The sequence below is a fragment of the Pseudonaja textilis genome, chromosome 5, assembly GCF_049901715.1.
Source record: "Pseudonaja textilis isolate UNSWEBS1 chromosome 5, rPseTex1.2, whole genome shotgun sequence".
NCBI classification, from domain to species: Eukaryota; Metazoa; Chordata; class Lepidosauria; order Squamata; family Elapidae; genus Pseudonaja; species Pseudonaja textilis.
Window position 1 is genome coordinate 55,404,618 of NC_141994.1, and position 14,827 is coordinate 55,419,444.

Consider the following 14,827-nt stretch of genomic DNA (forward strand, 5'->3'; position numbering starts at 1 on the left):
TAGACAGTCTAAGGTTAAAGTTTTTGGGGTTTGGGGAAGAAACCACAGAGTCAGGTAAAGTATTCCAGGCATTAACCACTCTGTTGCTGAAGTCGTATTTCCTGCAATTGAGTCTGGTGCGGTTTACCTTAGTTTGTATCTGTTGTGTGCACTTTTTGCTTTTCATCCAAGGAGCTTCTTCAGTTCTGACTCCAGAGCATATTCTCTGCCTCCCGAGTCCCAGCTGATTGGCTGGGTAATCTTTTGTTGCCCTGAACAGGAGAACAGAGCTGGAAAGCAGGTTAGTGGGGTGGGGAGGGAATGGGGATTTTGCAGTAACCTTCCCCCAGGAGTGCGGATGGAATGGAGATTTTTTTCCCCTGCCACGCCCACCAAGCCACACCACGCCCACCAAGCTACGTCCACAAAACCAGTAGTAAAAAAATTTGAATCCCACCACTGGTATATACCAAAGGGCATGGCTTTATTATGACAACAAAACACACATTTCATCATTTTCTCATTATCATATATGCCTAACATCTTAATGTCAAAGGGGAGGGAGGCAGCAATGGGTAAATCACTCGTCTGCATCCACTGCAGGTGGTTACTCTCACTGAAGAAGCTGAGGAAGAGACAGCTGTCATTTCAGGAGGTCCACTTAGTCACATTCTTCGCTTTCTGAATTTTAACTAGTTATTAAATTATAAAAGAGCAGAATGCCCTGGGGCACTGAATTTGCTCAGACTCCTTTCATGAATTCATCAAATGCGTTTGAAAGTCCAAATCATAAAAATCCAAATATATACGAGACCCACACTATATGTAACATCAAAAACCCAAGTTCAATTGAGTTTTCTAAGAACTTACAAGAAGATGTAGTCAGGACTAAGTAATTTGCTTTGGTTTAATCTCATAAGATGTTTCAACATATCCTTTTCTCTTTCTGCTATTGGTATCTTTCCTAATGTGCTCTTAATATGTTTTCCAATCTCCCAGTGAGATCCTACTTTAAATGGAGGGTGTCAAATGGAGAAAGCAGGTTAATGTAAACAACAATGGTTCATAACCTCCTGAGGAGTGGGTTTTTAAAAAATCCCATTAACAACAATAAAAAGGCCTTCATTGCTTTTATCAGACCTACTTTCCATAGACATTTTAAAAATTTATCATTACTGAATGCTGCAGAATGCAGTAATATTGTTGTTCCTGACATTACATCCATATTTCATGCAATAGCTGAGGGACAAAGATCCAAGACAAATTAACCCTGCAATAGTAGTAAGAGATAAAGTACAGGTATATGTTCCAAATATTACATTTATTTACCTCTGAGATAAAGTATTCAAAGGTCAACTGGAATGGGCCATAGATGATTAACATTTGATCTGATCAGACATTACAACAGTGGTTCCCAAACCTTTTCAGCCCACCCCCCCCCTGGTGCTACAAACTTATCCTCAATGCCCCCCACCCAGGAGCATGATTCAAATTTCCGTGGGCGTGGCCTAATTTGAGAGTGTGGTTTGCTGGTAACGTGATTGGGTGGGTGTGGCTTTTTGGTCACATGACTGGGTGAGCGTGGTTTGGTGACTGGCCAACCAAATACAAGTGGTCCTCACTTAATGGCTGGTTGCTTAGCAAGTGTTCTAATTTATGACTGGCCTCCCCAGAACTACTTGACCTGTTTTTGGAGTTTTGACAGGAGTTTTGACAGCCATGCACACACATAGACACATACTCCTTTCCAACCCTGCTAGAGCAGGTCACTGGACTAGAATCGGCAAAGTATCTCTGATTAGATTCTTGTACTGAATAAAATCTAATCAGAGATGCTTTGCCAATTCTTGTTGATTTGTTTTATTTGTATCTCTTTATTTTATGTTGCTGAATTGCATTGACATGTGTGTCCCATCTTGTGCACAACCCAGAAGCTTTTGTGATTCTTTGCAGCAAAAACTACTGACCTCTGGCATTGCTCTACTTTTCAAACATGCCAGCACTGCCGTGTTCTAGGTGCTGGCCCCGCAGGTCTACCCCATTGAGCCCATTGCACTGAAGGGACCTGCCCAAGCAAGTCCGAGAGGAGCGGTGCACCAAATCAATGGGGTGAGCCTGGGAGAGGGAAAGAGAGAGAGAAAAGAGAGAAGGAAGAAAAGAAAGAGAAAGGGGAAAGAAAGAAAAAGAGACAAAGAAAGCGGGGCATGGAGAGGGGGAGAGAGGGAGAGAGAGAGAGAGAGAGACCTAATGCATCAGATTGAAATGAGGCCTAGTTTAGACTGAGGCCCTTTTCCACATTGAAACATCTTTCCCAACACATTGAAACATCTTTGGCTTCTAAAAGGTTTTGTGGATGAAACATGGCCAAGACTATAAGGAAGCTCTCACATTTTGTTGAGGCTTTAAACAGGATCCATTGGACCAGATCTCCATCCTAAAAAATTACTTTTCCCCAATGTATTACAGTGCCAATTCTGAAGAAGGCAAAACCAAAATGTATTGGTAAATTACAAGGAGAACACACACACACACACACACACACACACACACACTCCCTTCTAACCCTCTGGAGCAAGTGATTGGACTAGAATAGATATCTCATTATCTTTCTCCTCCCTCCATCCCTCCTTCTTTATTTCTTTTTCTTTCTGTCCCTTCCTTTCTCCCCCCCCCCTTTCTTTGTCCCTTTTTCTTTCTTTCCCATTTCTCTTTCTCTTCTTCTTTCTCTCTCTTTCTCTCTCTTTCCTCTCTCTTTCCCTCTCTCAGGCTCACCCCATTGACTTCATGCACCGCTCCATTCGGACTTTCTTGGGCAGGTACCTCTGGTGCAAGGGGCTCAATGGGGTGGATTGCAGTGGTGGTGGGATGTTTGAAAAGCCACTCTGGCTTTGCTCTCCTTTCCCAACGCTGCATTCGGGGCAGAGCTCCTTGCACCAGAGTGTGCAAGTCAATGGGATGTTCCTGCGGGGTCTTGCCTCAAACACGGAGGCAGCGGGATTTTTTCTCACCCCTGAACAGTGGTGGAATTCAAAATTTTTTACTACCGGTTCTGTGGGCATGGCTTATTTGGTGGGTGTGGCTTGTGGTCATGTGACTGGGTGGGTGTGGCTTAGTGGTCATGTGACTGGGTGGGTGTGGCCAACTTAATGTCACTCACATCGAGGGGTGCCTCACCTGGCCCCTCCCCTCCCAGCCATTCCTTGTCATCCAGCCTCAACTTATCTATACTTCTGTAAAAATGTTGTTCACCTTTTTTGACTTTATTATCTGCATACTATAGATGTACTTTCATGGACCACTGAAAGGAGGAAATGGCTCACATACTTTGCCCAAGAGTGTGATAGGCAACAGGCTTTTAAAGGGCTGCCACAAAGAAGCAGAAGGCAAACAAGAAGCAATGGATGGAAACTGAACAGAGAGAAGCAACCTAAAACTACGGAGAAACTTCCTGACAGTGAGATCAATTCACCAGTGGAACTGCCTGTCTCCAGAAGTTGTGGGTGCTCAATCACTGGAAGTTTTTGAGAAAAGACTGGTCAGCCATTTCTTTGAAATGGTACAGGGTTCACCCCAAGGTCCCTTCTAAGTATTATTCTGACACCTTTCCCAGGATTTCTACTCAGAGTTTGGCATCCTCAGTTTTCTTGCCTGAGCTGGGGGTTGGACGAGAACACCTCCAAGGTCCCTTTCAACTCATGTTAAACACATCTGTATTTTATGCTCTGGACTATTGACATTGAATGCATGTAAACCCTGAAAAATATGTGGTAGCCCTGAGCAAAAGAAAGGCAGAAAAACCACTCTAGGTGTAGGGACAGTGTAAAATATTAACACATGATAGAACAATTAAAAATAATAGCACAGAGTTTTACCTCTCTCTCTCTTCCTATTTCTTTTCTTTCTTTCTTTCTCTCTCTCTCTCTCTCTCTCACACACACACACACACACAGACCACTTAACAGACAAGCACTTTGAAAGCAGCTCCTTTAAATTTCTCCAAGGCTTGAGTGGATTCCCCCACCCCCTCTGTCAGACTGCACTCCTTCTCACTCCAGCACTTTAACTCACAAGCAGAAAGTGATACTTGCAGCATCCATGGGGAATCCTTGGAGAAGTTATTAAAAGACCTGCTTCCAAAATGCATTTCTTTTACATTGCAAAAGTGCTCCAAGGCTCGATTCACCCCCACCCCCTCTGTCAGACCGCACTCTTTCTCACTCCAGACACTTTAACTCACATGGGGAAAGCGATACTTCCAGCGTCCATGCCTTTCTTCCTTTTCCCCGGGGAGAAAGAAGACATGGGGAACAGAAAGCTAGGAGAGCAATCACAAGTGAGCGACCAGGTGAATGGGTTGGGGGCGTGGCCAGCCAGGGATTGCCACCAGTTTGACGACCCATGCCAAATAACCGCTACCGGTTCACCCGAATAGGTGCGAACTGATTGAATAGCACCTCTGCCCCTGAATTGTGCCCTGCCGCTCACCTCCAGCGACCCCCTTGCCTCTTAGCACTCCCTGCCACCCCCCTTGCCTCTCAGCACCCCCCCACAAGGCATCCCACTGCCCCCCAGGGGGTGGTACCACACACTTTGGGAACCACTGCATGACAAAATCTTCAGAAAATAACTAAAAAGGATGAGATACTTCTGAAGTGCTAAAATATTAGAATGGCTTCATACAAGGTTTCTAAAACACTCTAAACTGTAGTGCACTTTAAAAAAAAGAAAGGAAAAGACAAAACTTCAAGCTTTAGAACAATCTTTGAAGGTAGATGTGATAATTCATATATGGTAAAAAGGTAAAAGGAGTCCCTGTGGATTTTACTCTGCTAGTTGTCAACTATAGGAGCGGCGCTCAACTCCATTTCAAGGCCGTTGAGTCAGCACTCTTCCAAGATATTTTCGTGGTCATGTGGCCAGCATCACCTCATGGAGTGCTGTTACCTTCCCACCAAAGTGGTATCTACTTATCTACTCACATTTGCATACTTTTGAACTGCTAGATGGTAGGAGCTGGGGCAAGGATGTGAGCTCATCCCATCATACATGGATTTGGGCCTTGAACTTGGGCTGCTGGCTTTCCAGCCAACAAGCCAGCATCTTAACTGGTTAGTCATCGCACTGCCTTCTTATATTCATGGATGAGGTCATGAAAAATTATTTTACAAGTATATTATATTAGTCAAAGCTGATGCTACTTTCTAATTTATAAGATGTGTGTGTGTGTATATATGTATGTATTAGCCACCCATCTTACCACAGGGGGTAACTTACAATGATAAATATATATGGCAGTGTGTGTGTGTGTGTGTGTGTGTGTGTGTGTGTGTGTAAAAGTGAAATACTACTCACGCATCATCATAAAATCTCTGTTCCAAATGCAAAACACAAGCAGAGGAGAGGAGTTTCAGTTTCAGCTTCACAACACCCAGCAGTTTTAGTAAAGAACAGTTGAGCTAAGCCACGCCCAGACTCCTTGCTGTCTCCTTCTTGCTCACACAGCAAATATGCTTCAGTTTCCAAACAGCCCTCAGCTCTCTCACACACTGACAGGACGCTAGCCATATGAATACCAATGGATGCTGGTAGGCAGAGCTAGAATTCCACCCCCCCACTATTTTCCTACCCAAAAACTAAGCCCGACCACATAGTTTTGGAGTGAAGCAGGGGTATCAAGCTAGTGTATGCATGTAAAGGTTTCCTTGTCCAACTCTAGGGTGCAATGGTCATCTCTGTTTCTTGGCCAAGGGAGCCAGCATTATCCAAAGACATTTTCTGTGGTCATGTGGCAAAGAACGCTATAAGCAAAAGGCATACAGAGTGCTGTTACTTTCCCGCCTAGGTTTGTTTACACACACACACACACACACACACACACACACACACGCTAACACTAATCCTTTTTTTAAAAAAAAAAAGAAGTCCAGGAAGAAGGCGGAGCCTCCTTGCTGACAGACCGTAGATTGCGACTCTCTGCGGCTATGGTGTGTGCTCTTTCGTTGGAGAGCCCCAATCATTACGATTTAGGGGCTGAAGCTGCCTTGGAGGGGTGGCGGAGTAAGGGGAAGCCACAAGCCAGGTTGAGGGGAGCCGCATCTCCCCCCTGGTCTTGGTCATTTTCCCCCCCAAAGATGACTGCAGCGGTGGTTTAAAATGGCCACCCCGAAGAGGAGGACTCCGCTGGATTAAGATTTGTGCAGGAGGGAAGAAATAGGTGGATAACATCTGAACCGGGACAACTGGGCAATACAACTAAACAAAAGTACCCCGGGATTAAGGTAACATGGAATTTTTAAGAAAAGTGAGCAGCGAAATTACAAAGGGACCCGAAAAAAATAAGAAAATATTTCTGACAGCTAAGCGGGGCTTCGGATCAGGAAAGAAAGAAGCTGGAACTAAAGGTTTAACTAAATTGGACTAAGATATCTTGGCAATAAACAGGCATAAAATAAAGCTGGACTTAAGATTGTCAAAAAAAAATAATAACAATAAAGTTTACAAATTGGAGACTGGACTGTGCTGGAATATTGAGGTTCGAAAAACTCTAAATGAAAAAAATAGGGGAAAAAGGTGAAGACTTTGTATAATGGAGAGTGCCACCTTTTGACAAAAACTTGAGCTCAAACAAAACGGAAAGCATCCTGTTTCTGAATGAACTTGTGTGGATATAACATTAAAGAAATATTGAAACAAAGTAAGAATCCTAGAAAGTGAAAGCAGAACCACAATAAAGAAAAAAGCAAGGACAGACTGACTGTGGGATTGATTGATGTTTTTGGTATAGACCCTGGGCTGGAATAATTGAGAACTTTAGAAAATTGACAGAAGAAGGAAGGAAAGTAAAAGTGTTTTTTTTTTTTTTTTGGTGGACTTTAACGATCATAAAATATAAGAGTGTGTAATGATGATATCTCTTCGGGAATTAAAAATGGAACTTAAAAATATGAGGGAATTACTACAGGAAAGAGGCGAATCACTTTGCTCTGTTAGAAAAAATGGAAATGACGATTGAAGAACAAGAAGAGCTTCAGAGGAGTGACGAGTCGATTCAAGGAGAGGACATTTTAAATAGACAAGAATACTACAAAGAAGTGGGAAAAGAAGGAAGGCTAAAAAGTTGAGACTTAAGAAGGCAATCAAAAGGGGGAATACCTGTGAAGTTGGGAAAGACAGAAAGACCCAGCAGAAAGGGGGAAAGGAAGATATTAAGAAAGAGAGGGATATAAACTGGAATGAGAAAAGATATGGGGAAAAGAGGGGGAGGAGAAGCAGTAAGAAACAGGCGCATGAAATAAAGAAATACGGAAACAGTAAAATGTTGAAAAGAAATTGTTTTTTCAGAGATAATGGTTGATGAATTAAAAAGGGGATTCTGCAAGTTGACAAGGGGTAATAAGAATATTTCTGCAATTAAATATATTTAGAAAATAGGGTAATATAGATACTGATAATTCTTATTAAAAATTAAGGGGGGAAATATGCTGCGGAATCCAAATGAAAAGATGTAATGATTATTATTGTAACTTCTTAAAAATAATGGTTTATTGGGAATCAAGATGAGGGAATAAAGGTATTTTTTAATCATTGAGGTGTCGCACTCAAAGCAGTAAAAGGGGGGAAACCTATACTTGTTTTTTTTCTTTAGTGTTAAAATTTGTATTAATCTAGAATTTATAAAAAGAATGTGAAATGGAAAGGGAATATGACAGACTAAAGAACCAACTAAATTAATAAATTAATATAGACTATTAAAAGCAAGGAGAGACATTAGTAATGTTTATTATTATTATTATTATTATTATTATTATTATTATTATTATTATTATTATACAAGCACATATTGTTTATCTTTATTTTTAAAATAAATATTAAAGGATTATATTTGAAATAATTGAAATGAAACAAAAAGATGTTTCAATTGAGATTAATAAAAGAGGCTAGAATTAATGTGTTTGTTTTTCTCTTTAGTGAAAATTTGGAATGGAAAAGGTAATAATAGAATTAAGTATGCATACATGAATGTATAATTGCTGTCATTTTGTATGTAAAGGTGATGACCGGAAATATGTTGTCCACTCAAAAGAGATTTTTGTTTTTAATGTGAACAATTGAATAAAATTTGTTTAAAAAAAAAAGAGGTCCAAAGCAATGTCCTTTGGCAACAGTTTGATTTGCAAATATTAGGTAGTGATTATTTCTTTTTGTGCTGTACAATCTTCATTAGCTTAATTCAGCAGATCAGATTTAAATTTTAATATGTAATTGTTGCCATTGTTTTATCTGGAGTTTTATGCAGCATTCTTATTTAATTCAGAACATATCGGAGATTGGTGGCTCTGTTAGAGCCAGAGTAATTGATGTTAAATCTATATTGATTTTTATTGTGACATCTTCATCTTTAATGTACTGTGTTACTTTTATTACCATAAACTGCTGGGAATCTGTGGTTCATCCGGAGGGATTTAAAACTGATAAATAAATAAACAAGCTTCCATTAAAAGCTTTAGAAAAGAAAATGCCAGGTTTTGCCCACTTTTCTGATCTATTAGCAATTTTTTATTTTCTTCTTTTCAGTGACTGGTAAAAGGAAACAAATGTTGCCTCCATTCTAGTGTTGTTTGTTTATTCTTTTCCTTTAAATATTTTTTTTTACTTTCTTTACATTGAATTTTATTTAAGTTTGCATTTTATACCATGTTTATACTTGCAGATAGTTTGATAAGTAAATACAATGCTAATTCACTCACATATAAGGAATTCTATACTTACAGGCACATCAGTGGTGGTTTTCAAACGGTTCGCTCTGGATTGGATGAACCAGTAGCAAGGATTTGGCATGGGTTGTTGAACTGGTAGTAAGTTCTGGCTGGCCACACCCCCAACCTGGTCACCCAGTCACTGCTGGCTCGCTTGCCCCACCCTGCCTGCCCAATGCTCGCTCACCCCACCCACCTGACGCTTATTTTATTTTATTTATTTATTTTTGCCAATTGCTTACAAGATAATAGGTATAAGTAAAAAACATAGTTATGAATACATGGATACATATAAGAAAAATAATAATAATAATAATAATAAAGAAACAATAGGACAGGGATGGTAGGAACGTTGGTGCGCTTATGCACGCCCCATACAGACCTCTTAGGAAAGGGGTGAGGTCAATAGTAGACAGTCTAAGGTTAAAGTTTTGGGGGTTTGGGGAAGAAACCACAGAGTCAGGTAGAGTATTCCAGACATTGACCACTCTGTTGCTGAAGTCGTATTTCCTGCAATCAAGTTTGGTGTGGTTAACCTTGAGTTTGTATCTATTGTGTGCTCTTGTGTTGTTATGGTTGAAGCTGAAGTATTCATTGACAGGTAGGACATTGCAATGTATGATTTTATATACCATACTTAGATCAGACCGAAGGCGGCGTAGTTCTAGGTTTTCTAGGTCTAGAATTTCAAGTCTGGTGGCATAAGGTATTCTACAACAAGTAGAGGAGTGGAGAACTCTTCTTGTGAAATATTTCTGGACTTTCTCAACTGTGTTAATATCAGATACGTAATGCAGGTTCCAGACTACTGAGCTGTATTCGAGTATTGGTCCAGCAAATGTTTTGTATGCTCTAGTTAGTAGTGTAATATTACCAGAGAAAAAGCTACATAAGATACTTGTCAGAAGGTCGCAAAAGATGATCAAAAGATGATCACATGACCTCGGGATACCTCAATCGTCATAAGCAGGAGTCAGCTGCCAAGCCACTGAATTTTGGTCATGTGACCACAGGGTTGCTGCAAGGGTGGTAAGGGTGAAAAATGGTTCCGTCACTTTTTTCACTGTTTTGTAACTTTGAACAATCACTAAGCGAACTACTGTAAGTCAAGCACTACCTATATGTTATTAAACAAATGAGACTGCTTAAATAAAACCATATCAGTAACTTGGCTTCAGTTTTTCTGCTCTTTCTTTAATTCATATTGACTGGGTTCATCCAGCATTCTATTCCACGTCTGCTGGTTGATGATTGCAATCATATTATTGATAGTAGTCATTACAACATGCTTTTGTAATATTGATAATCTCTGCCTTGGGTAAAAAGGTAAAACTCCATATCCCCCTCAGGGCCATGCATCTTTCTTTGTCTGTGGTGATGTGGAAAAGGAGAAGCTTCGTGCAAAACTTTACTTTTGTAATATTGAAAAGGAGAAGCTGCATGCAAAATCATGCTTTTGCAATATTGATATTCTCTGCCTTGGGTAAAAATGTTGCCTGCCAATTATTCTCCTGATGCAATCCCCATATCTTCACATCGCCACGAAGCTGCTCAGGTCAGGGATAACCCCATATCCCCCTCGGTGCCATGCATCTTTCTTTGTCTGTGGTGATGGAGATGCTCCATGCAAAACTTCGGTCCTTCATCTACCCTTCAAGAGGATCAGGTAACCCTTGGTGGCACCGTGGGTAGTATGCAGTATTGCAGGCTAACTCTGCCCATTGCCAGGAGTTTGATACTGACTGGCTCAAGGTTGACTCAGCTTTCCATCCTTCCGAGGTTGGTAAAATGAGGACCCAGATTGTTGGAGACAAGATGCTGCCTCTGTAAAGTGCTTAAAGAGGGCTGTAAAGCACTCTGAAATGGTACATAAATCTAAGTCAGGGATGGGCTTCAAGAATTTTAGCAATTTGCTGGGTGGGTGTGGCTATGGTGGGCATGGCCTAGTCGGCCTCCTACACCATGGTGGAGGGGGGCATTTTTGTCCTTCCCGAGCTCTGGAGGCTTTCCTTGAGCATCTGGAAGGGCAAAAATGGCCACCCTGGGCTCCAGAGGCTCTCTGGAAGCCAGAAATGGGCCCATTTCCAGCCTTCCTGAACTTCTGGAGGCCTGTTTTTTGCCCTCCCTGGACTCCGGCTGCATGGGGACTCCTGGTAGGGGAGGGCTTGGCAGGGCGGGGAAGGACCAGGGGTGCAATTCTACCAGTTTGCACCTATTGGCTAGAACCAGTTGTTAACATTTGAAGCAATTTGGAGAACCGGTTGTTAGAAGAAATTACCAGCCTAATCCTGTAAGGAAGGCAGGAAGGAAACATTCTGGTGTTGCTTACAGAAACTGCCTCTCCGTTAACCCTTATTACGTTCTTGGCAGGACTAGACTTCCTGTCTCAGGAACTTCTCTGGAGTTTTTTCCCTTCCTTTGCTGGTACTTTGTGTGGGGTGACCATTCTAAGTTACAATGGCACTGAAAAAAGTGACTTATGACCATTTTTCACACTAATGACTGTTGTAGCATCCCCACAGTCACAAGAGGTCAGGCGAGGAGATGCATCCCTCGATGTGAGTGATATTGAGTTGGCCACACCCAGCCAATAACATGACCACCAAGTCATGCCCACCCGATCACATGACCACCAAGCCACGCCCACCAACTAAGCCATGCCCACAGAACTGGTTGTTAAAAAAATTTGAATCCCACCCTGGAGCAGGACCAACCAGGAGTGGGATTTGGGGGTTCTCAGAATCTTAGAAGAATCTTAGCTAGGGGCTCTCCTGAACCCTTGTGAACCCCCAGAAGCCTACTCCTGATCTAAATGCTAGTGCTAGTGCTATCAGCCACAATCACTCCCCAGCTGTTCATGCTAGAAATTCAGTGCAGATGATAAAATAAGATTTACAAAGGGCTTGGCTAAAACTTTACTGTAGCTGCCTTTCTTTCTGTCATATCGACAATCTTCATACATCCAAGTCACTTAGAACCTAAAGGCTGTATTTCAAAAGTGCTGTACTTTTGAGGGTGAACACTCTTTGCCTTGCAGAAGGGAATCGCCTCCCAATCATTTCTGCCAATGCAATGCCAAGGCCACCAATGTCAGCAAATATTTGCTCAGAGTTCTGCAACAGGTTATTTGCGCAGGGCTTTCCTGTTCTCGTGCACCCTCTGCCAAGAAAGAACGTACCCAAGCCATATATAGAAGACATATCATTTCCTTGGGGAGTTTGGCTGCAGAAGCGCAGGAGAAAAATTACAGGAAGCCCTGTTTGCACCACCATGAACCAATTTACTGCTCAAAGCCACCGTTTGAGACTGAATGACGGAAACACTATCCCAGTGATTGGACTTGGTACCAGCACAGGTATTGAAAAAGTAAGATAACCTTTTATTTACTGATTTTCATGTTCCTGGGCATAAGATCCATGCAACGTTTACTTGGTTAGCTTGCTTTATCTGATATGGGAGCTAATTTGACTTGGTGTAATTTGCTTCCTCTACTCAGAAATAAAATGCTATTCAATGGTACTTTGGTACTCATAGTTAATTGATTTCTGGAGGCAGGATGAGTACCAAAAACAACGAGTGCCAGACCAATTTTCCCCATAAGGAATAATGTAGCAAGTCACAAAACAGCCAACAATGACAAGTTCTAGCTTGTGTGTTTGGTAACAAACAAACCATGACTACTGGAACAAAATTTTCACGTCAAAATGCACTGATGAGTTTCAAAGCAGTTTGAGTACCAAGGTACCACCACACAATTTAGTCCTTATTGTAATTGGGTGTGGTTTGTCAGTGTAGTTGTTAAGTTAGTTGTAAAGTGAATCTGGCTTCCCCATTGACTTTGCTTGTCAGAAGGTCACAAAAAGTGATCATATGTTGAGCCTGCAACCATGATAAGTATGAGCCAGTTGCCAAGCGGCTGAATTTTGATCACATGACCACAGGGATGCTGCAATTGTTGCTAAGTGTGAAAAATGGTCGTAAGTCACTCTTTTCAATGTTGTAACTTTCAACAGTCTCTAAACTAATAATTGTCAGTCAAAGACTACCTGTACATGAAGCTTCTGGGGGAAATCTGCTTGGGTAGGTCTTTGAGGTGCCTGGAGGATCTTGGGGCCTGGATAGAAAACAAAATGAGATGTCTATGGAGATTCTCAGTCATCCAGGTCATGGTTGTCCCCAAACTGGTTTTTCAAGAGGCAACTGGACTTTCTGGTTTTCTTTGAAGATGTTTTGCTTCTAATCCAAGAAGCTTCTTCAGCTCTGACTGAATGGTAGGGAATGGAAGTCCACATTTTGAACAGAGAGAACTGCTGGTTTGAAAGAGGCCATCTATGTCAAAACTGAACAGCCCTCGGGATACAACATCATTCATCTCCAGCCCAACAGTTCCAAGAAGGCTCCACACCCATTTGCACTACTCAAATGACCCTGATGACATAGATAAACCTCCAGATGGTCTTAATGACTCTCTAAAAGAATGCCAATGACCAGCTGTCTGCAAGAAGTATAGATCCTCCCAGACTTCCAGTTTGCAGGGCTTTGGAGGCAGGCAGGAATCCGCAATCGTGCGTGGTTTCTGCCTGGGCTCACTGCTGGAGTGCCCTGAGCCAGCTGGCTTTGGGGCTAAGCCACCCCGTAGAGGTGGTGAAGAAGGGGGAGATCACCAGCAGGGTCAAGGAGAACCGCATATCTCCTCCTCAGCTAGTCAAACTCCCTTTTCCCGAAGGCAGTAGGAGCGGTGGTCAGAAATGGCCACTTCAAAGAAGAACTCAACTGGAAAAGAAAGTGCAGGAGGAAGATAAGAAGTGAAAGTTTTGGCTGACCGGGTTAAAAAGCAACAACCTGGAATTTAAATTTTATAAAAGATAATATCGCTCCCAAAGAAGAGTTGGAAGCAGCGAATGAAAGTGAAAAGGGGAAGTTTTTTTTTCTTCCTCTCTCCTTCCACTGACAATGAAGAGAGCTGAATAAGAAATCGGAAAAATCTGCTTTGGCACTAATAGGCAATTAAGCTGAAAATATAATTAAATGCCAAAGGGACAATAAAGATTTCTGAACACTAATTTTTTTTCCCCTATAAGCAGGAAGGGAGAGGAAAAGAATAAGGGCAGGATCTGGAGGGAGGAGACTGCCTAGACTTCAAAAGAATCTAAAGTAAAATCTCAATAAGACTTCTAAAAAATACATTTTAACTGGAACTTTGTAACTAAATAGTAACCCCAGGAAGAGAAAGTGAAAAAAGAAGAAAGTGTAAAAAGAAACAGCTTATGTGTATTTGGATTGCTTGGTGACTTTTGGACTTTTGGATATTATATATGAATGACTAAAAACAATTGGGTGGTTGTTTAAATTTTTTTGCAATGGCATCACTTCTGGATGAACTGAAAATGGAATTTAAAAAATATAAAGAAGAGGCACAAGAAGGGAAGGGCTCTCTTGGCTCTCTTTTTCAATTCTTAGAAATGGCGATCTGTACCTATGAGAAACTACAAGAAAGGACTGAGCAACAAGAGGATTGGGACAAAGAAGAAGCCATCTTTAATGAACAAGTAACTTTACTTGGGGAAGAAAGGGGAAAGGAGGAAAAGAAAATGGAGACTTTAAGATCTAAAAAAAGGGAAAAATAAGGTGAAAAGTGGATATAATGTTAGAAAGCAACAGAAAGGGGGGATACAGAAGAGGGAAATGGAGGTGGAGAGACAAGGGGGTAAAAAAGGTAGAGAGAAGACGCAAGGGAGGAAGGAAGGGATGAGAAGCTTCAAAGGTGTGGAGCAAGATGTAAAGAAGTATGAAAGAAGTATGATACTTAACTGAAAAGTAATGTGTAAAATGTTCAAGATTTAAATGAATATTAATATTAATGATAGATTTGAATTGGTATGAATTGTTGTTCTAATTATATTACATACTTATAATTTTTTCTCTTTTTAAAATATAGTGTGTAACTTTAGAATGTATTAAGCAGAATCCAAATGGAAGTTATGTACTATACTAAGTGTTATAAATTTAGGGGAAAGAGATAAAGGCGTCATACTCCAATCAGTGATTACAGGAGAAATTTTGTTTAAAGAAAAAAGATAATAGACAGCTGG

The 14,827-nt window shown here is 41.2% G+C and overlaps 1 protein-coding gene across 1 annotated transcript in view; it reads left to right on the forward strand.

Annotated features, from left to right (window-relative positions):
• Positions 1–11,851: 11,851 nt before the first annotated feature.
• The window catches only part of AKR1D1 (aldo-keto reductase family 1 member D1), a 64,488-nt gene continuing 61,512 nt past the window's right edge, over positions 11,852–14,827 (forward strand). The window contains exon 1 of the mRNA XM_026725040.2: positions 11,852–12,101. Within this exon, the coding sequence (XP_026580825.1) occupies positions 12,006–12,101 (96 nt within the window). The 5' untranslated portion in view covers positions 11,852–12,005. The remainder of the gene's footprint in view (positions 12,102–14,827) is intronic.